The sequence below is a fragment of the Myotis nattereri genome (genome assembly GCF_964212035.1).
Source record: "Myotis nattereri genome assembly, contig: HAP1_SCAFFOLD_127, whole genome shotgun sequence".
NCBI lineage: Eukaryota > Metazoa > Chordata > Mammalia > Chiroptera > Vespertilionidae > Myotis > Myotis nattereri.
In genome coordinates this window covers 87,677-100,977 of record NW_027669653.1, presented here as the reverse complement: position 1 = coordinate 100,977, position 13,301 = coordinate 87,677, and the positions used below count along the sequence as shown (strand labels likewise).

At 59.3% G+C, this 13,301-nt stretch overlaps 1 protein-coding gene across 1 annotated transcript; it reads left to right on the top strand.

Annotated features, from left to right (window-relative positions):
* Positions 1 to 1,709: 1,709 nt before the first annotated feature.
* On the top strand, positions 1,710 to 3,047 carry LOC308512553 (ATP-sensitive inward rectifier potassium channel 12; the record flags this gene model as incomplete). Its single annotated transcript, XM_081115490.1, has 1 exon — positions 1,710 to 3,047. Exon 1 carries the CDS (start codon positions 1,764 to 1,766, stop codon positions 3,045 to 3,047), a length of 1,284 nt encoding a protein of 427 aa, XP_080971616.1. The 5' UTR covers positions 1,710 to 1,763.
* Between the last annotated feature and the right edge of the window lie 10,254 nt (positions 3,048 to 13,301).

Genomic DNA, 13,301 nt, shown 5'->3' with positions numbered 1-13,301 from the left:
CCCGCTGAGCCAGTGCCCACAGGCCTGCATGCCCGGGCGAGGACCGCCTCCTACATTTCGTTTTGTTTTGGTTAATCCTCACCCAGGGTAATTTTTCCATTGATTTTTTTTAGAGAGTGGCAGGGAGGGGGAGAGACAGAGAGAAACATCGATGTGAGAAAGACACATTGATTGGTTGCCTCCCACACACAGCCCAGTGTGGGCCAGGGATGGAGCCTGCAACTGCAGTACGTGCCCTTGACTGGAATCGAACCTGAGACCCTTCAGCCGAGGGCTGATGCTCTAACCACTGCTCAGCTGGCCAGGGGATCATCCCACATGTCTTTTTTTTTTTTTTTTAAATATATTTTATTGATTTTTTACAGAGAGGAAGGGAGAGGGATAGAAAGTTAGAAACATCGATGAGAGAGAGACATCGATCAGCTGCCTCCTGCGCACCCCCTACTGGGGATGTGCCCGCATTCAGGGTACATGTCCTTGACTTGAATCGAACCTGGGACCCTTGAGTCCGCAGGCTGACGCTCTATCTACTGAGCCAAACCAGTCAGGGCAATCCCACATGTCTTGAATGGAGTCCCTAACGACCACAGCATGGCCCAGCCTTCTTGCCAAGCCAGTGTCTGTGTATGAGGAGTGCCCTTGGGCCGTTGGGCAAGTGTGTGGTGCTGGGTTCTCTTCCTAGGTCCTCTTCTGGGGCTTTGTGTGCTTGTTTACTGAGAGCCTGTGAGGGGCTCCCCGCTGAGCATCTCACACACGTGTGCTCCTGTGCACACACACGGCACCAAGAGGGCAGGGAGGCTGAGGACCGGACTGGACTCCGGGATTCCATGCTGTCTCTGTTCCTTAGTGTCAGGGTGACTTTGGACAGCTCTGAAAGGGGGGTGGGTGTGAACAGGTTTTCTCTGTATGGTTTTAGGAGGAGCGTCAGCAGGTGAGGGTTACCAGGCCTGTGTGGCATGGCTGAGGTGGGTCCCAGGTGCCCACCTGCCTGGGCGCAGGCCAGGTGTGAGGCCGCTCAGTAGCCAGGAGCAGCGCCAGGCCAGGCTCTCTGGCCTTTGTTCTTGTGATTCCGTCCCACCTCAGAGCCCCAGGTGGAGTCGCCATGACCCCCTGCACGTCCTTCAAAGTCTCTGGGCCACAAAAACACCCCCCCAGCGATCTGGTAGCCTCCTGCTGGAATCTGTGTACCCTGACCCTGGCACTCCCCCTGGTGTCCCCACCCCCGGCTTCCTGCCTCCTGGCCCAGACAGAAGCAGCACCTACCATTGTGGCCTCTGGCCGCAGCTCCTCAGACCCATGTGAGGTGGCGGGTGGAGCACCTGGGTGGGGGGTGGGGGAGAGGAGATGAGGCCCCAGCAGAACCTGGGCCCGTGACGGGAGGCCCTGCGTTAGACAAGAGTGGTTTGAACCTCAGCTCTCCTGCTTATTGGCTGCGTGGCTTAGGGGAGGCCAGGCGGCCTCTGAATCTCCATCAGAGGGAACAGCTGCTCCTGGGGCTGTTGACTGGATGACTGGGAGCATCTGCTGAGCGTGAGGCCTGCCCTCCCTGTGTGTGAGGAGTGGCTCGCGCAGGCAGTGAGCACCGTGAGCGCCTTGCATGTGCCAGCTCAGGCGGGGTCCAGCAACACCTGGGGACCGAGTGGGGCGGGGGAGGTGGTAGGTTCCTGGGCCCATGTGGAACGTCCTCTGTCCTCTCTGTTGCAGGAGCCGCCCCTCTGGGAGCGGGCGTGGGGCCGAGGAGCCAGGACCTCCCCCCGCCCGGGATGACCGCAGCTGGCCGGGCCACCCCCTACAGCATCGTGTCATTGTCGGAGGACGGGCTGCACCTGGTCACAATGTCGGGCACCAATGGCTTCGGCAACGGCAAGGTGCACACGCGGCGCAGGTGCCGGAACCGCTTCGTCAAGAAGAATGGCCAGTGCAACATCGAGTTTGCCAACATGGACGAGAAGTCACAGCGCTACCTGGCTGACATGTTCACCACCTGCGTGGACATCCGCTGGCGCTACATGCTGCTGCTCTTCTCGCTGGCCTTCCTCGCCTCCTGGCTGCTCTTTGGCGTCATCTTCTGGGTCATCGCCGTGGCGCACGGCGACCTGGAGCCGGCGGAGGCCCGCGGCCGCCCGCCCTGCGTGCTGCAAGTCCACGGCTTCATGGCCGCCTTCCTCTTCTCCATCGAGACACAGACCACCATCGGCTACGGGCTGCGCTGTGTGACGGAGGAGTGCCCCGTGGCCGTCTTCATGGTGGTGGCGCAGTCCATCGTGGGCTGCATCATCGACTCCTTCATGATCGGCGCCATCATGGCCAAGATGGCCCGGCCCAAGAAGCGGGCGCAGACGCTGCTGTTCAGCCACCACGCGGTGGTGGCGCTGCGGGACGGCCGGCTCTGCCTCATGTGGCGCGTGGGCAACCTGCGCAAGAGCCACATAGTGGAGGCCCACGTGCGGGCCCAGCTCATCAAGCCCCGGGTCACGCAGGAGGGCGAGTACATCCCGCTGGACCAGCTGGACATGGACGTGGGCTTCGACAAGGGCCTGGACCGCATCTTCCTGGTGTCGCCCATCACCATCCTGCACGAGATCGACGAGGCCAGCCCGTTGTTCGGCATCAGCCGGCAGGACCTGGAGGCGGACGACTTCGAGATCGTGGTGATCCTGGAGGGCATGGTGGAGGCCACGGCCATGACCACGCAGGCCCGCAGCTCCTACCTGGCCAGCGAGATCCTCTGGGGCCACCGCTTCGAGCCCGTCCTCTTTGAGGAGAAGAACCAGTACAAGATCGACTACTCGCGCTTCCACAAGACCTACGAGGTGCCCGCCACGCCCCGCTGCAGCGCCAGGGACCTGGCGGAGAACAAGTTCCTGCTGCCCGGCACCAGCTCCTTCTGCTACGAGAACGAGCTGGCCTTCCTGAGCCCTGACGAGGAGGACGCGGCCGAGGACGACCCGGCTGGCGGCCCTCAGGCCAGGCTCGGCCTCGCCAGGCCCCCGGCCAGCAGCAGTGCTCTGGAGCCGCGGCCCTACCGGCGGGAGTCGGAGATATGAGTGGCCGTGGCCACGGGCAGCTCTGAAAGGTGGCCAACGCAGCCGCATGTTAGACGCTTCAGCTTCGCAGTGGTCTTGGGAGGCAGGCAGGAGCGTGGGTGGCGGGAGCGGATGCCCCTGGCCTCAGAGGCCCACGCAGGCTCGGGGCCGCGCCGCAGGGGCTGGTGCGTCTGCCTGAGGGAAGGGCTGCAGGCCGCCCCCACCGGCTCCACAGCCGCCCCCCTCGGTGCAGGCCGCTGGCTGCAGGCTCTCACTTGTCTTATCTCGGGGAGAAATCAGGGGTCTCCACTTTCTCAGTCTCAGTTTGAGGAAGACTCTTTACAAAAGAATTAACATGGGATTAAACCTTTTTTTAATTCATGGGCTACAAAAAAGGACACATAGAATTCCACTGTTTGCCAGGATGCGGGCAGTGGGCGGAGGCTCCGCAAGGCTCCCCGGGGCTGGAGGGCCAGGGCCGCTTCCGGCCAGTGCAGCCCTCGCTGTGGCCCCGTGCGCACGGCTGGGTTAGGTCCCTTTCGTGGTGGAAAAACCAGGGCCGTGTTAATGCTCACGAGGCCCCTGGGTCATGGAGGCGGCGCTGGGACAGAACAACTGGTTTCTGGAGTTTGACTTTGCACTTAGAGGCGCCCCTCAGGGTCGGATGTGAGCCCCGCCTGCCACGGAGGGTCCCCTCCCCCAGCGCCCCGGGGTGCCCTTGTTTGCTGCTCTCTCCTTTGCTGCCCGTGGCTCCCACCCTCCACAGAGAGGGGCCGCTGCAAACATGCAGGAGTGGGTGCTCCTGGGGAGGGCACCTGGCAGCCCCACCCTGTGAGGCCCAGAGGAGTGGTGCCTTATAGACTCTGTGGGTCTGGCTCAGTTCCTCATGGTCTAGGACTCCCCTGTACCCCTCCCATGCAGTCCCCACAGCCCCTCTGTCTGCAGAGGCCAGGCTGATGGTGCTCCCCCTGACTCTGGGCAGCAGGGTGGAGCCCATGAGTGGCAGCCAGGCTGCGCCCTGCCTGAACAGAGAGGACCAGTGTTCAGAGAGGTGCGACCTCTCGCTGAGTCAGGAGCGGCACACACACCCCGGGAGGGTTTGGGCTGTGGGCTCTGCTGGCCCAGAAGCAGCACCAAGACCAGCAGCTGCCCAGTGCAGGCTGCTTCTTGGCGGAGAAGCCAGCTGGGCTAGGGGGGTGGTGGGGAGGGCAGAGCAGCCTGGACCCCGGGGCAGCCAGGTGCCTTCCCAGGACAGCTCAGTGCGCTGCCCTCCAAGTGCCCGGGCCCGTGAGGAAGTCCGTATTAGAGAGCCAGAGGCTCTTGGGCTTGCCTGCCCTGGCTGCTCCAACCTGTGCCCCCACGACAGCTCAGCCTGAAGGCACCAGGGACTCGGGCCCAAGTGGGAAACTGAGGCAGCGTGCAAGGTCATGCAAGTAGGGAGTGGGACTCTGGAGACAGGGAGAAGCCTGGGCCTGGGTAGGCCAGCCTTCCATTCACTCCATCCAGCGCCGAGCCCAGAGGCTCTGGAATCCAGGCCCTGGTGGTTTGGGGTGACCAGGTGCACTCTGCTCAGCTGTGACCTCAGGGGCCCATGGCAGGCAGCTTAGCTCAAGACCCTGCAGGGAGCAGCCCCTCACAGCCTGTCGTGTCTTGCCAAAGGCAGAGGCTGTGTTTTTACTCGTCTGCCCTCTCCTCCCTGCCCTGTATTTATTTACTTATCGCTTGTGCTGAAGACCAAAATAGTCTCCCTCTAATGCACTTGAGGATGGAGGGTGGCTGGGTGGGGCTATGGTATGTGCAGAGCACGGTTCACATGACTCCTGGGAGAGTGCGAGGGGGTGTGCTCACTCTTGGTGTGTGGAGAGCATGTTAACCCACTGAACGTTCCGCACACAGGTGAGTGGGGGTGTTTGTGCACATGTGAGTGCATGTGGCGTGTGGCAAGTGTGTGTGCGTGCATGCATGTGTGTGTACTTGGTGTGTGGTCTGTGCTGAGCAGGTGTGTGTTCCAAACTGCTCCTACCCTCGCCCTCCCAGGCAGTGGGATTTCCAAGAATTTTCTCAGTAGCCTGGACCAGGAGGCCCAGAGTTGGGGGTGGCTGAAGACTTGGCCTCGGGCCTCCCGTGGGAAGGCCACGCCGGCAGGAGTGTGTGTGGCTGAGAGAGTGGGCGTCAAGTGTGTGGGTTCATGTGGGATGTCTCATCTGTGTTCAAATGAGACACGCAGCGATTGCTTTGCCGGTAAGTGCATGAACGTGTGGGTGCATTATACACGGCGCTGTTGTACAGATGTGTGCATAGGACAATCTGTGTGTGGATCTGGGATGATAACATAGATACATGGTATGTATGTGTGCAGGCATATACACACACGCACATAGTTGTGTGTGTGCTTACCTGTAGGGGAGTATTTGTGTGTTTTATATGAGGGCGTTGGTTTGAATGTTCACCAGGCTGTATGGCTGGGCACAGTGCTCAAGATGGACCCCAGCCAGCAACGTCAGCAAGCTGGCTCAGGAGTCCCGTGGACCCTCAGCTCAGACCGTGTCCACGTGGAGTGTGTGTGGGTGAGGCTTCCGGGTGCCTGGGTGTGAAATGATGTCTACACACGTATGTGAGTCCTTGACCTCCAGCAGTGAGTGATTGTGTGTGCGAGGCCACGTGTGTATTTGTCCCTCTGAACATGTACATGCATGTGGTACGTTTGTGTGGCAGCTGTGCCAGGCTCTGAGCAGGGCTGGGGCCTGCCTGCTGGGGTGGTATGTATGTGTGTGCATGTGTCAGGAATGATGCGTCCATGCGTGTGCCTTGCATGCAGTTCTCTGCCCCACGGTGCCGTGCCACCCAGTTCCTGCCTGCACGGGGTCCCGGGGGGTTGGGGCCTGGTAGGAAGGAGCCCCCCTGTGTAGGGGTGTCTGCCCTTTGTAAGATAAAAAAATGTCAAATATATTTTAAGTGGCAAATTTCCGTGATTTTCAATACCGAGCGGTGTCTGAAGACATGGGCCTGGGGACTAGCCCTCATTAAATGCGTTTTGGCCTCCTTGAGTGCCACCCTGTGGAGACGTGTGTTTGAAGGACCTGCTCGGCTCCCCACGTGCGCTGTTCTGTGCTCCTTCAGCCCTGTGTCTGCAGCAGTGGGGCTCCCGGGGCCGTCCAGGAGGAGGTGAGTGGACAAGGCAGCAGCTTGTGGACAGAGGATAGACAGCCTCCTCGCAGCCTGGTGCGTCCTTCCAACAGCCCCTCCCCTCCCCCAGACCCTCTCCCATGTGGGCCTAGGAGCCAGACCATCCACCTCAGACTATGCCACCCTCCCCCGCTGGGCGACCTTGCCATGCCCTTGTCCCCTCTGGGCCTGGGCCTGCCACCTCTCCTTCCTTCTGCAAAGATGTGATGTGCACGTCCTGCAGAGAGCAGAGGCTCACTCGAACCCACAGCCCTGGGAGGCCCCAGTGAGACTGCAGTCTTGTTTTTGCCGATGTGACGAGAGGAAGCTGGGACCGACGGGGACTGGATGCCCCTGCTGCGGCCGAGTGGGAGTGTAGGACAGACGAGGCTGCTGGCAGGGCCCCCATGAGCGGGAGGAAGACGTGGAGGCCCAGTGGTGGGAGAGACTCATCTACACCAGGGCTCAGCCTCCAGCTTTCAAGGCCACGGGGAGAGAACCCTCGCTCACACTGTCCCCACAGCTGGAGAGCTGTGTCAGCAAAGAGCCTGGGTGTTGCCTTGGGTTGTACCTCGGCCCTTACCCCAGGATTTGTCCCTGGAGGCTGCTCTGGCAAACAGTTCGGCTGGAAAAAAGGAGCAAGTGAATGACGGGGCACCTAGTCCATCCTTCCTGACTGTCAGCCGCAGCCCTGCCCTGGCCTCTGTTCCCCATGTGCAGTCTGGCATGAGAAGTGATACTCTTCGAGGGCCGAGTGCTGGGCAGGTTTGCGGGTCCAGGTGTTAGAGAGCCTCCCCTCCCCTCCCCTCTCCTCCTCTCCCCTCCCCTCCCTTCCCTTCCTCTTCCTGGCTGAGGTGGTGCTTACCCCCGAGGAAGCCTGGGACAGGGTGAGCCCACTCAGGGCCCAGGCAAGGCTCTGGGCAGTGCAGGGGCCCTGACTGTGTACTGTACCACCAGGGGGCCCTCACCATCCACCCCATCATGACAGCAATGGTGACCTCACAGCTCAGGCCTCTGGAGAAGAGCTGCCCAGCCTCAGTGGGAAGGGGCTCCCATGCAGGTGTAGGAGGCGCAGATGGGGCCGTGTCAACAGACACCCACAACTTCTTGTGAACCCACTGATGGGCCAGGACAGTGGTCGGCAAACGGCAGCTCGCGAGCCAAATGTGGCTCTTTGGCCCCTTGAGTGTGGCCACGAAGTTTCAATTGCACTGTACGTGCGCGCCCACACGTGGTATTTTGTGGAAGAGCCACATTCAAGGGGTCTCAGTTTGCCGACCACTGGGCCAGGACAACGAAAGGGCTGTGTGCCTCATACTAATAGACACACAGCATGTACACAAACACACATGCACCTCAAGTGCACACACACAACATTGTATAGAACACTGTTCGGCCACGAAAAAGAATGCAGGCAACACTGGGAGAATCTCACAGCCACAATGTTGAATGAGAGGGTCCCGACACCGAGGGCCCTGCCGGGCAGCTTTGAAGAGTTGCCTGGAGTTCATGCCCCACGGGGAGTCCAGAGCAGATGCCCTGTTGAGGACAGAGGCTGCCTGGGGGAGCAGGTTGGCCCGAGGCTGGATGTCCCGGGACAGACTGTCCCGTTCGAGCAGGGAGCTGGGTGTGGGCTCAGAGAACAGGCAGCTCTTGGCCCGGGAGGGAGGCCTGACGGGGGGAGGGCCTGAGGACAGTCTCCACAGGAGAGTCCAGGCTGGGCTGGGCCCGGGCAGACTGACTCCAGGTGTGTGGGAGCAAGAAAGACCTGGGGAAATGGTGGGCTTCTGATGGTCACTCCGGCTGCTGTGAGGATGGGCACGGTGAGGCCTGGGTGGTGACCAGGAGGAGAGGGGGGACTTGGGCCTGACAGGCAAGTAGGGGGTTGAGCCCTGTCCAGGCAAGAGTGGGTTTCACAGCTGAAGTTCAGAGGGGAGTGACTTGCCCAAGGCCACAACACCCTGCCCTTGTAGCTGGCCACCCTGAGGTCCATCGCCTGCAGGCAGAACCCTAGGGGGGCAGCATAGAGGGCAGAGAGGCTGGGTGGCTGGGAAGGAGGATGGTGAACTGGTGACAGGAGGGGAGATGGGAGGCACTGGAGGGTGGTGGGGCCCTCACTGAGGACGGTGGCAGGCAAGGGGCACGTGACAGATGTCAAGCCCCTCGCTGTTTGGACACTCTGAGGCTGCTGGCTGCAGGCTCTGGGCCCCCCACCTGAGCCCCTCAGACTCAGGCCCCACATGCCCCCCCCCGCCCCCCATTTGCCTGTCTGGCCCACCTTGGGCCAGGCGGGAGGCTGAGTACACAGCTGGGCTGAGGGGTGCCGTGACAGCCGGGTGGGTGGGGGACCAGAGCCTGCCCTCTGTGCCTGCCTCAGAGGGCTCTGCCTGCAGGGAGCTGAGTCCCAAAGGGCAGCCAAAGGGCGGGCAGTGTGGCCTGGGTCAGAGGCCGACAAGGGACACTCCCCTATGGAAGTCAGTGTGGCAGTTTCTTGTGACGTTAAAACGCTCCCCATAGGCTCAGGCCAGTGCACGCCTCCATGCTGCTCCAGAGAAACGGAAACTCCTGTCTCACACAGGACCCTGGAGGTGGGTGTCTGGGGCAGCTTAGGTGCCATTGCTCCAAACCGGAGGCGGCCCCGTATTCCTCACCGTCCGTGGGCGGCCTGCCCGCGAGGGAGTGTGAGCAGCGGGCGGGGCTGGAGCTGCGGACTGACCGTGGATCCCACCGACATGGCACCGAGCAAGGTCGCGGGCTGGGAAGCCTCGCATTGCCCGGCTCCGAAAGGCCTGCGCGCGGGTGGGGCATCGTCAGGGCCCGTGGGGAGGGTAACACAGCGTCCTGCCCATGAGGACTGTCGCCCAGACAGCACCCAGATGGTGCCCGCGTAGAGGCGCCCGGGACTCCGCCACAGAGATAAACAGGCCATCGTCCCTTACCTTTTACCAAGGTGGGAGGGGTGTTGCCATCACCGTGCACGTGCAGGGTCCAGGGGTCCAGGTTTGGGGAAGCGCCAGGTCCGAAGGCCAAGGCTCTGAGTCGCTGGGGCCAATGGGCAGAACGTGGGAGGGAGCTGATGGTCTCACCCACGATGGGCTTCTGCCGACAGAGGGCGCACCGAGGCGCCAGGTGACCACCAAGCAGCAGCTCCCGGGCTGCCTCCCCATCTGGAGGCAACATTTCAGGGGAAATGGGTCCAGCAGCCTCAGCCCCGGCCAGGGCCCTCCAGGCCCCCCGGCTTCTGGGGGAGAGGCTGAAGGAGGCCCCGCTCTGGCCCGCCCCCCGCAGAGTCCCCAGGACCCTGGAAAGTGGCTTAAAGACAAGGGTGGCCTGTGATTTCCAGCCCAGTCCCCTGTGCAGCGGAAGGAGCAGGGTTAATACTAACTCCATGGGAAATGGGGTACAGGGGCCCTGGCAGGCCAGCGGGATCCCGTGAGAGGCCGCTCGGTGGGAGTGAGGCTCTCGCCACTGCCCTGAACACACCGCTCTCGTCTGATTCCTGTAGCTGAGCAGGGCCAGCCTGGCTAGTGGTCGGATGGAGACCACCTGGGCACACCGGGTGCTGTAGGCTTTGTGCCCCAGAGACGGGCAGTCCTGGGTCCTGGGGTGCTGCTGCAGGCCATCTTGCTGCCCCTTCCTGTCCTCTGATACTCCCCCACCCCCACCCCTACCACCAATGCCGGTGAGCGTCCTGCCTGTACTCTCCTCTGCGTGGAGGTGTGGAGTGAACCCCAGGAACGACTCTTGCAACAGGTGAGCCACTCCCCAACAATGGCCCCCAATCAGGAAACTGTTGCCATCTTACAGAGGGCCCCCCTCGATTAGAGAGGTGACTCTCATCCAGGTGGAAGCCCCCAGCGTGCCTCTGGGGACCCAATACCCCAAAATAGGGGGAATTGAAGAAACCTTGGTGCTGAGGAGGGACCAGAGGAGGCAGGGTGGGAGGAGGGGGAGCACGAGCTCAGCAAGAGGCCAGGGCAGTGGGCCACACCACCCTGAACGCGCCAGAACTGCGCTGATTTGGGAGGCTAAGCAGGGTCGGGCTTGGCTAGCACTTAAATAAGAGACCACCTGGGCACACCGGGTGCTGTAGGCTTTGTGCCCCAGAGATGGCCGCCTGCAGCCCGCCAGAAGCACATAAGCCCACACACCTGGTGGCTGGGTCAAACATCCTTCCCTCGGAATTTTTCCATGCCTCCCACCACCCCACCGGCTGTGGGCCACTTCCAGGAACACTCTGGTGCACTGTTGCCCACCACCTGCCTGCCCCTTCCTGCCCCTTCCTGTGACACTCCTTCTGCCCCCTAACCCCCCGCTCCCAGTGAGTGCCCCATCTCTCCCCTCCTCCCCTGGGAGGTGTGGAGGGAACCCAAAGGCTGCTCTGGGAACCCAGCCCCTGTGGGCTGCCTGGCAACCACCACCCATCATCAGGAGAGTATGTCACCTGCCTGGCAGAGGACATCCCATGATCACAAGGGGGACAGTGTCCTGAGCCTGCCTCCTGTGAGCTTTCCTTAGAGGCTCAGACCTCACACTGGTTCCACGCCCTGCACAGCTCATTGAAAAGTTACAGCAAACCTCTCTCCACAGATTCTGCTGGCGGCATTTACAGACAGCATTTATGGAGGGAGCATGTTAGCACACTCTTTCCACACCTAGGAGGAGCTTCCTTTAATAGAGTCTTTGCTAAAACTGCTTGCCAAGTCCCACGTGGTATGAATGAATTCTGAGAGTGATCCCTCCTCCATTGCAGGTTCTACACCAGGGGTGGGCAAACTTTTTGACTCGAGGGCCACAGTGGGTTCTTAAACTGGACTCAGAAGAAGGAGCTGCGGCCGTATTTCCCGACGTTGCCATGTTAACACTGCTGCTGGTGAAGGAGCGGAGGGGAGAGCAAGAGCACCCTCCGTTCTTTCGGCTCCGCGGGCCGGATAGAACAGCCGAACGGCCGGATCCGGCCCGCGGGCCGTAGTGTGCCCACGGCTGCTCTGCACAGTGTTCAGCCCTGTGAACGCTAAGACTGACTGTTCCGGGGGAGCTGGCTAGTAACGTTTGCACGTGTGTTGGTTGTATTGTCTGTCACAGAAGAATACATGCGTGACCTGCAGAAGCATGTCTCACCCCTTGGAGGAGACAAAGGTGAACGGGTGTGTGGAATGCTGTTGCCTTCCATTGGGCATCATATAATAATATTTCACCAATGATTTTGGCAAACTGTTTCAGCTCAGGCTTTCATTGCTAAATGAGGTTCCTGCTCACTATGTACTGAATGTTCCAACATGATCCATGCAAATGGCATGACATTATAATATTTTACAGAAAGCAGCAGTGTGTATTCTTTTCAAAGAGTGGAACAAATCCTATATAATAAAAGGCTAATATGCAAATCAACTGCACAGTGGGACGACTGGTCACTGTGACACGCACTGACCACCAGGGGGCAGACGCTCAATGCAGGAGCTGCCCCCTGGTGGTTAGTGTGCTCCACAGGAGGAGTGCTGCTCAGCCACAAGCCAGGCTCATGGCTAGTGAGTGTGGTGGCGGTGGGGGGAGCCTCTCCTGCCTCCACGGCAGTGCTAAGGATGTCCAACTGATGGCTTTAGTGGGGAGTGGGCCTAAGCCCTCAGTCAGACATCCCTTGAGGGCGGAGGCAGGGCTGAGCGACCCTCCCAATCCAGTGCACGAATTTCGTGCACCAAGCCTCTAGTTTTAAATATTTAATGCATGCCTTTGTCTATGACATCGTGTATAATCAATAAAGCTGTAAATGTTACAAGCACACTCTGCCCAGAATAGTCACCCTGTAGTTTTCCAATAAGCTGCGGATTTTGGAAAACCTGTAGAAAAGTGTTTTACCCCTCCTAGAATGTATATGTACCAAATGCAATTTTGGCAAACTATCCTTAGCACAATATCATGACTACAAGAAATTTCTTCTAATATGTAATGAATGTTCCAAAATGCTCCCCCCGGAAATGGAATGATAAGATTCCACAAAGGATACCAGCATTCCACATGCGAGGTTCGCCTTTGTAATTGACCTGAGACTGAGACATAGTCCCAATAGGTAATGTAAGTGTGAAGCTGGGGCCTAATGTACACACAGCATGCACACGTGGTTTTTGACCACGGATTATAATTCTTAAATGGAACTCCTACTAAGGAAATGATGAATCCTCTGCAAATAAAAAGCCCTCTAAGGTCCAGAGCCCCTAGGTGTGTGTGGACCTGCCCCTCTAGGAGCTGGCCTTGATCCTGAAAGTCATGCAGCAGAGGGTAGAAGCCCTGACGGACAGGGGAGCAATCTGAGGAACATGGAGACCCAGGGGGAGTGAGCGCTTCCTACTGGAACTCTGCCCGCAGCCAGCAGCACCACAGAGGAGCGTTTCTGGTAGGTTTTGATGTCCTAATAACAACTGCTGAAAGCGATGGAGCCCTTGCCTGGGGACATCGAAGTCATCAGACCCAGTGTTGTAAAACACCCTCTGACCCAGGAAGCAGAGGAGTGTGAAGGGATTGGCCCGGTCCCACTTGAAGAAAAACTGTTCCATAGAGAAGACAAAATGAGTATTCTCCAGATCTTAGCCTTCTACTCAGTCTCTGACTTTTGAGCATCATGGATGAATAATCTACAAGCCTGACCTTTACATAAAAGTGTGTCAGGTGCCATGGAAGGTTCTGGCCATTTTTAGCTCTTGACCCCTTTTGCTGGGAGAGGTGGGAGTGGCCTTCTTGGAGCCACTGTGGAATCTGCCTGGTACCAGCATGTTCTGGATTTTGTGAAATTAAATGTAATTATTTTCCCTACCACACTAACACCATTTTGAAGAGCAAGATGTATAAAGCTATCTTGGATTGTGAGCTAATCATTCATACTATATAACCATTCCAAGTAAACTGTCACTCAGATTGTACAGGAAAGGGGCTACACCACCGCACAGAAGATACAGCTGAAGCACACGGGAGTCCCTAGCGTAGTTGGGAAAGGGTGAAACCTTTCCCAATGAGTCTGTAGCAGAACAGGGAAACCAAAGGTGTAAATGCTACTAGGAAACTGTCCAGAAGAGCCCCTTTTACTGTTTCAGGGAGCCGCACAGGGTGCACAAGTTT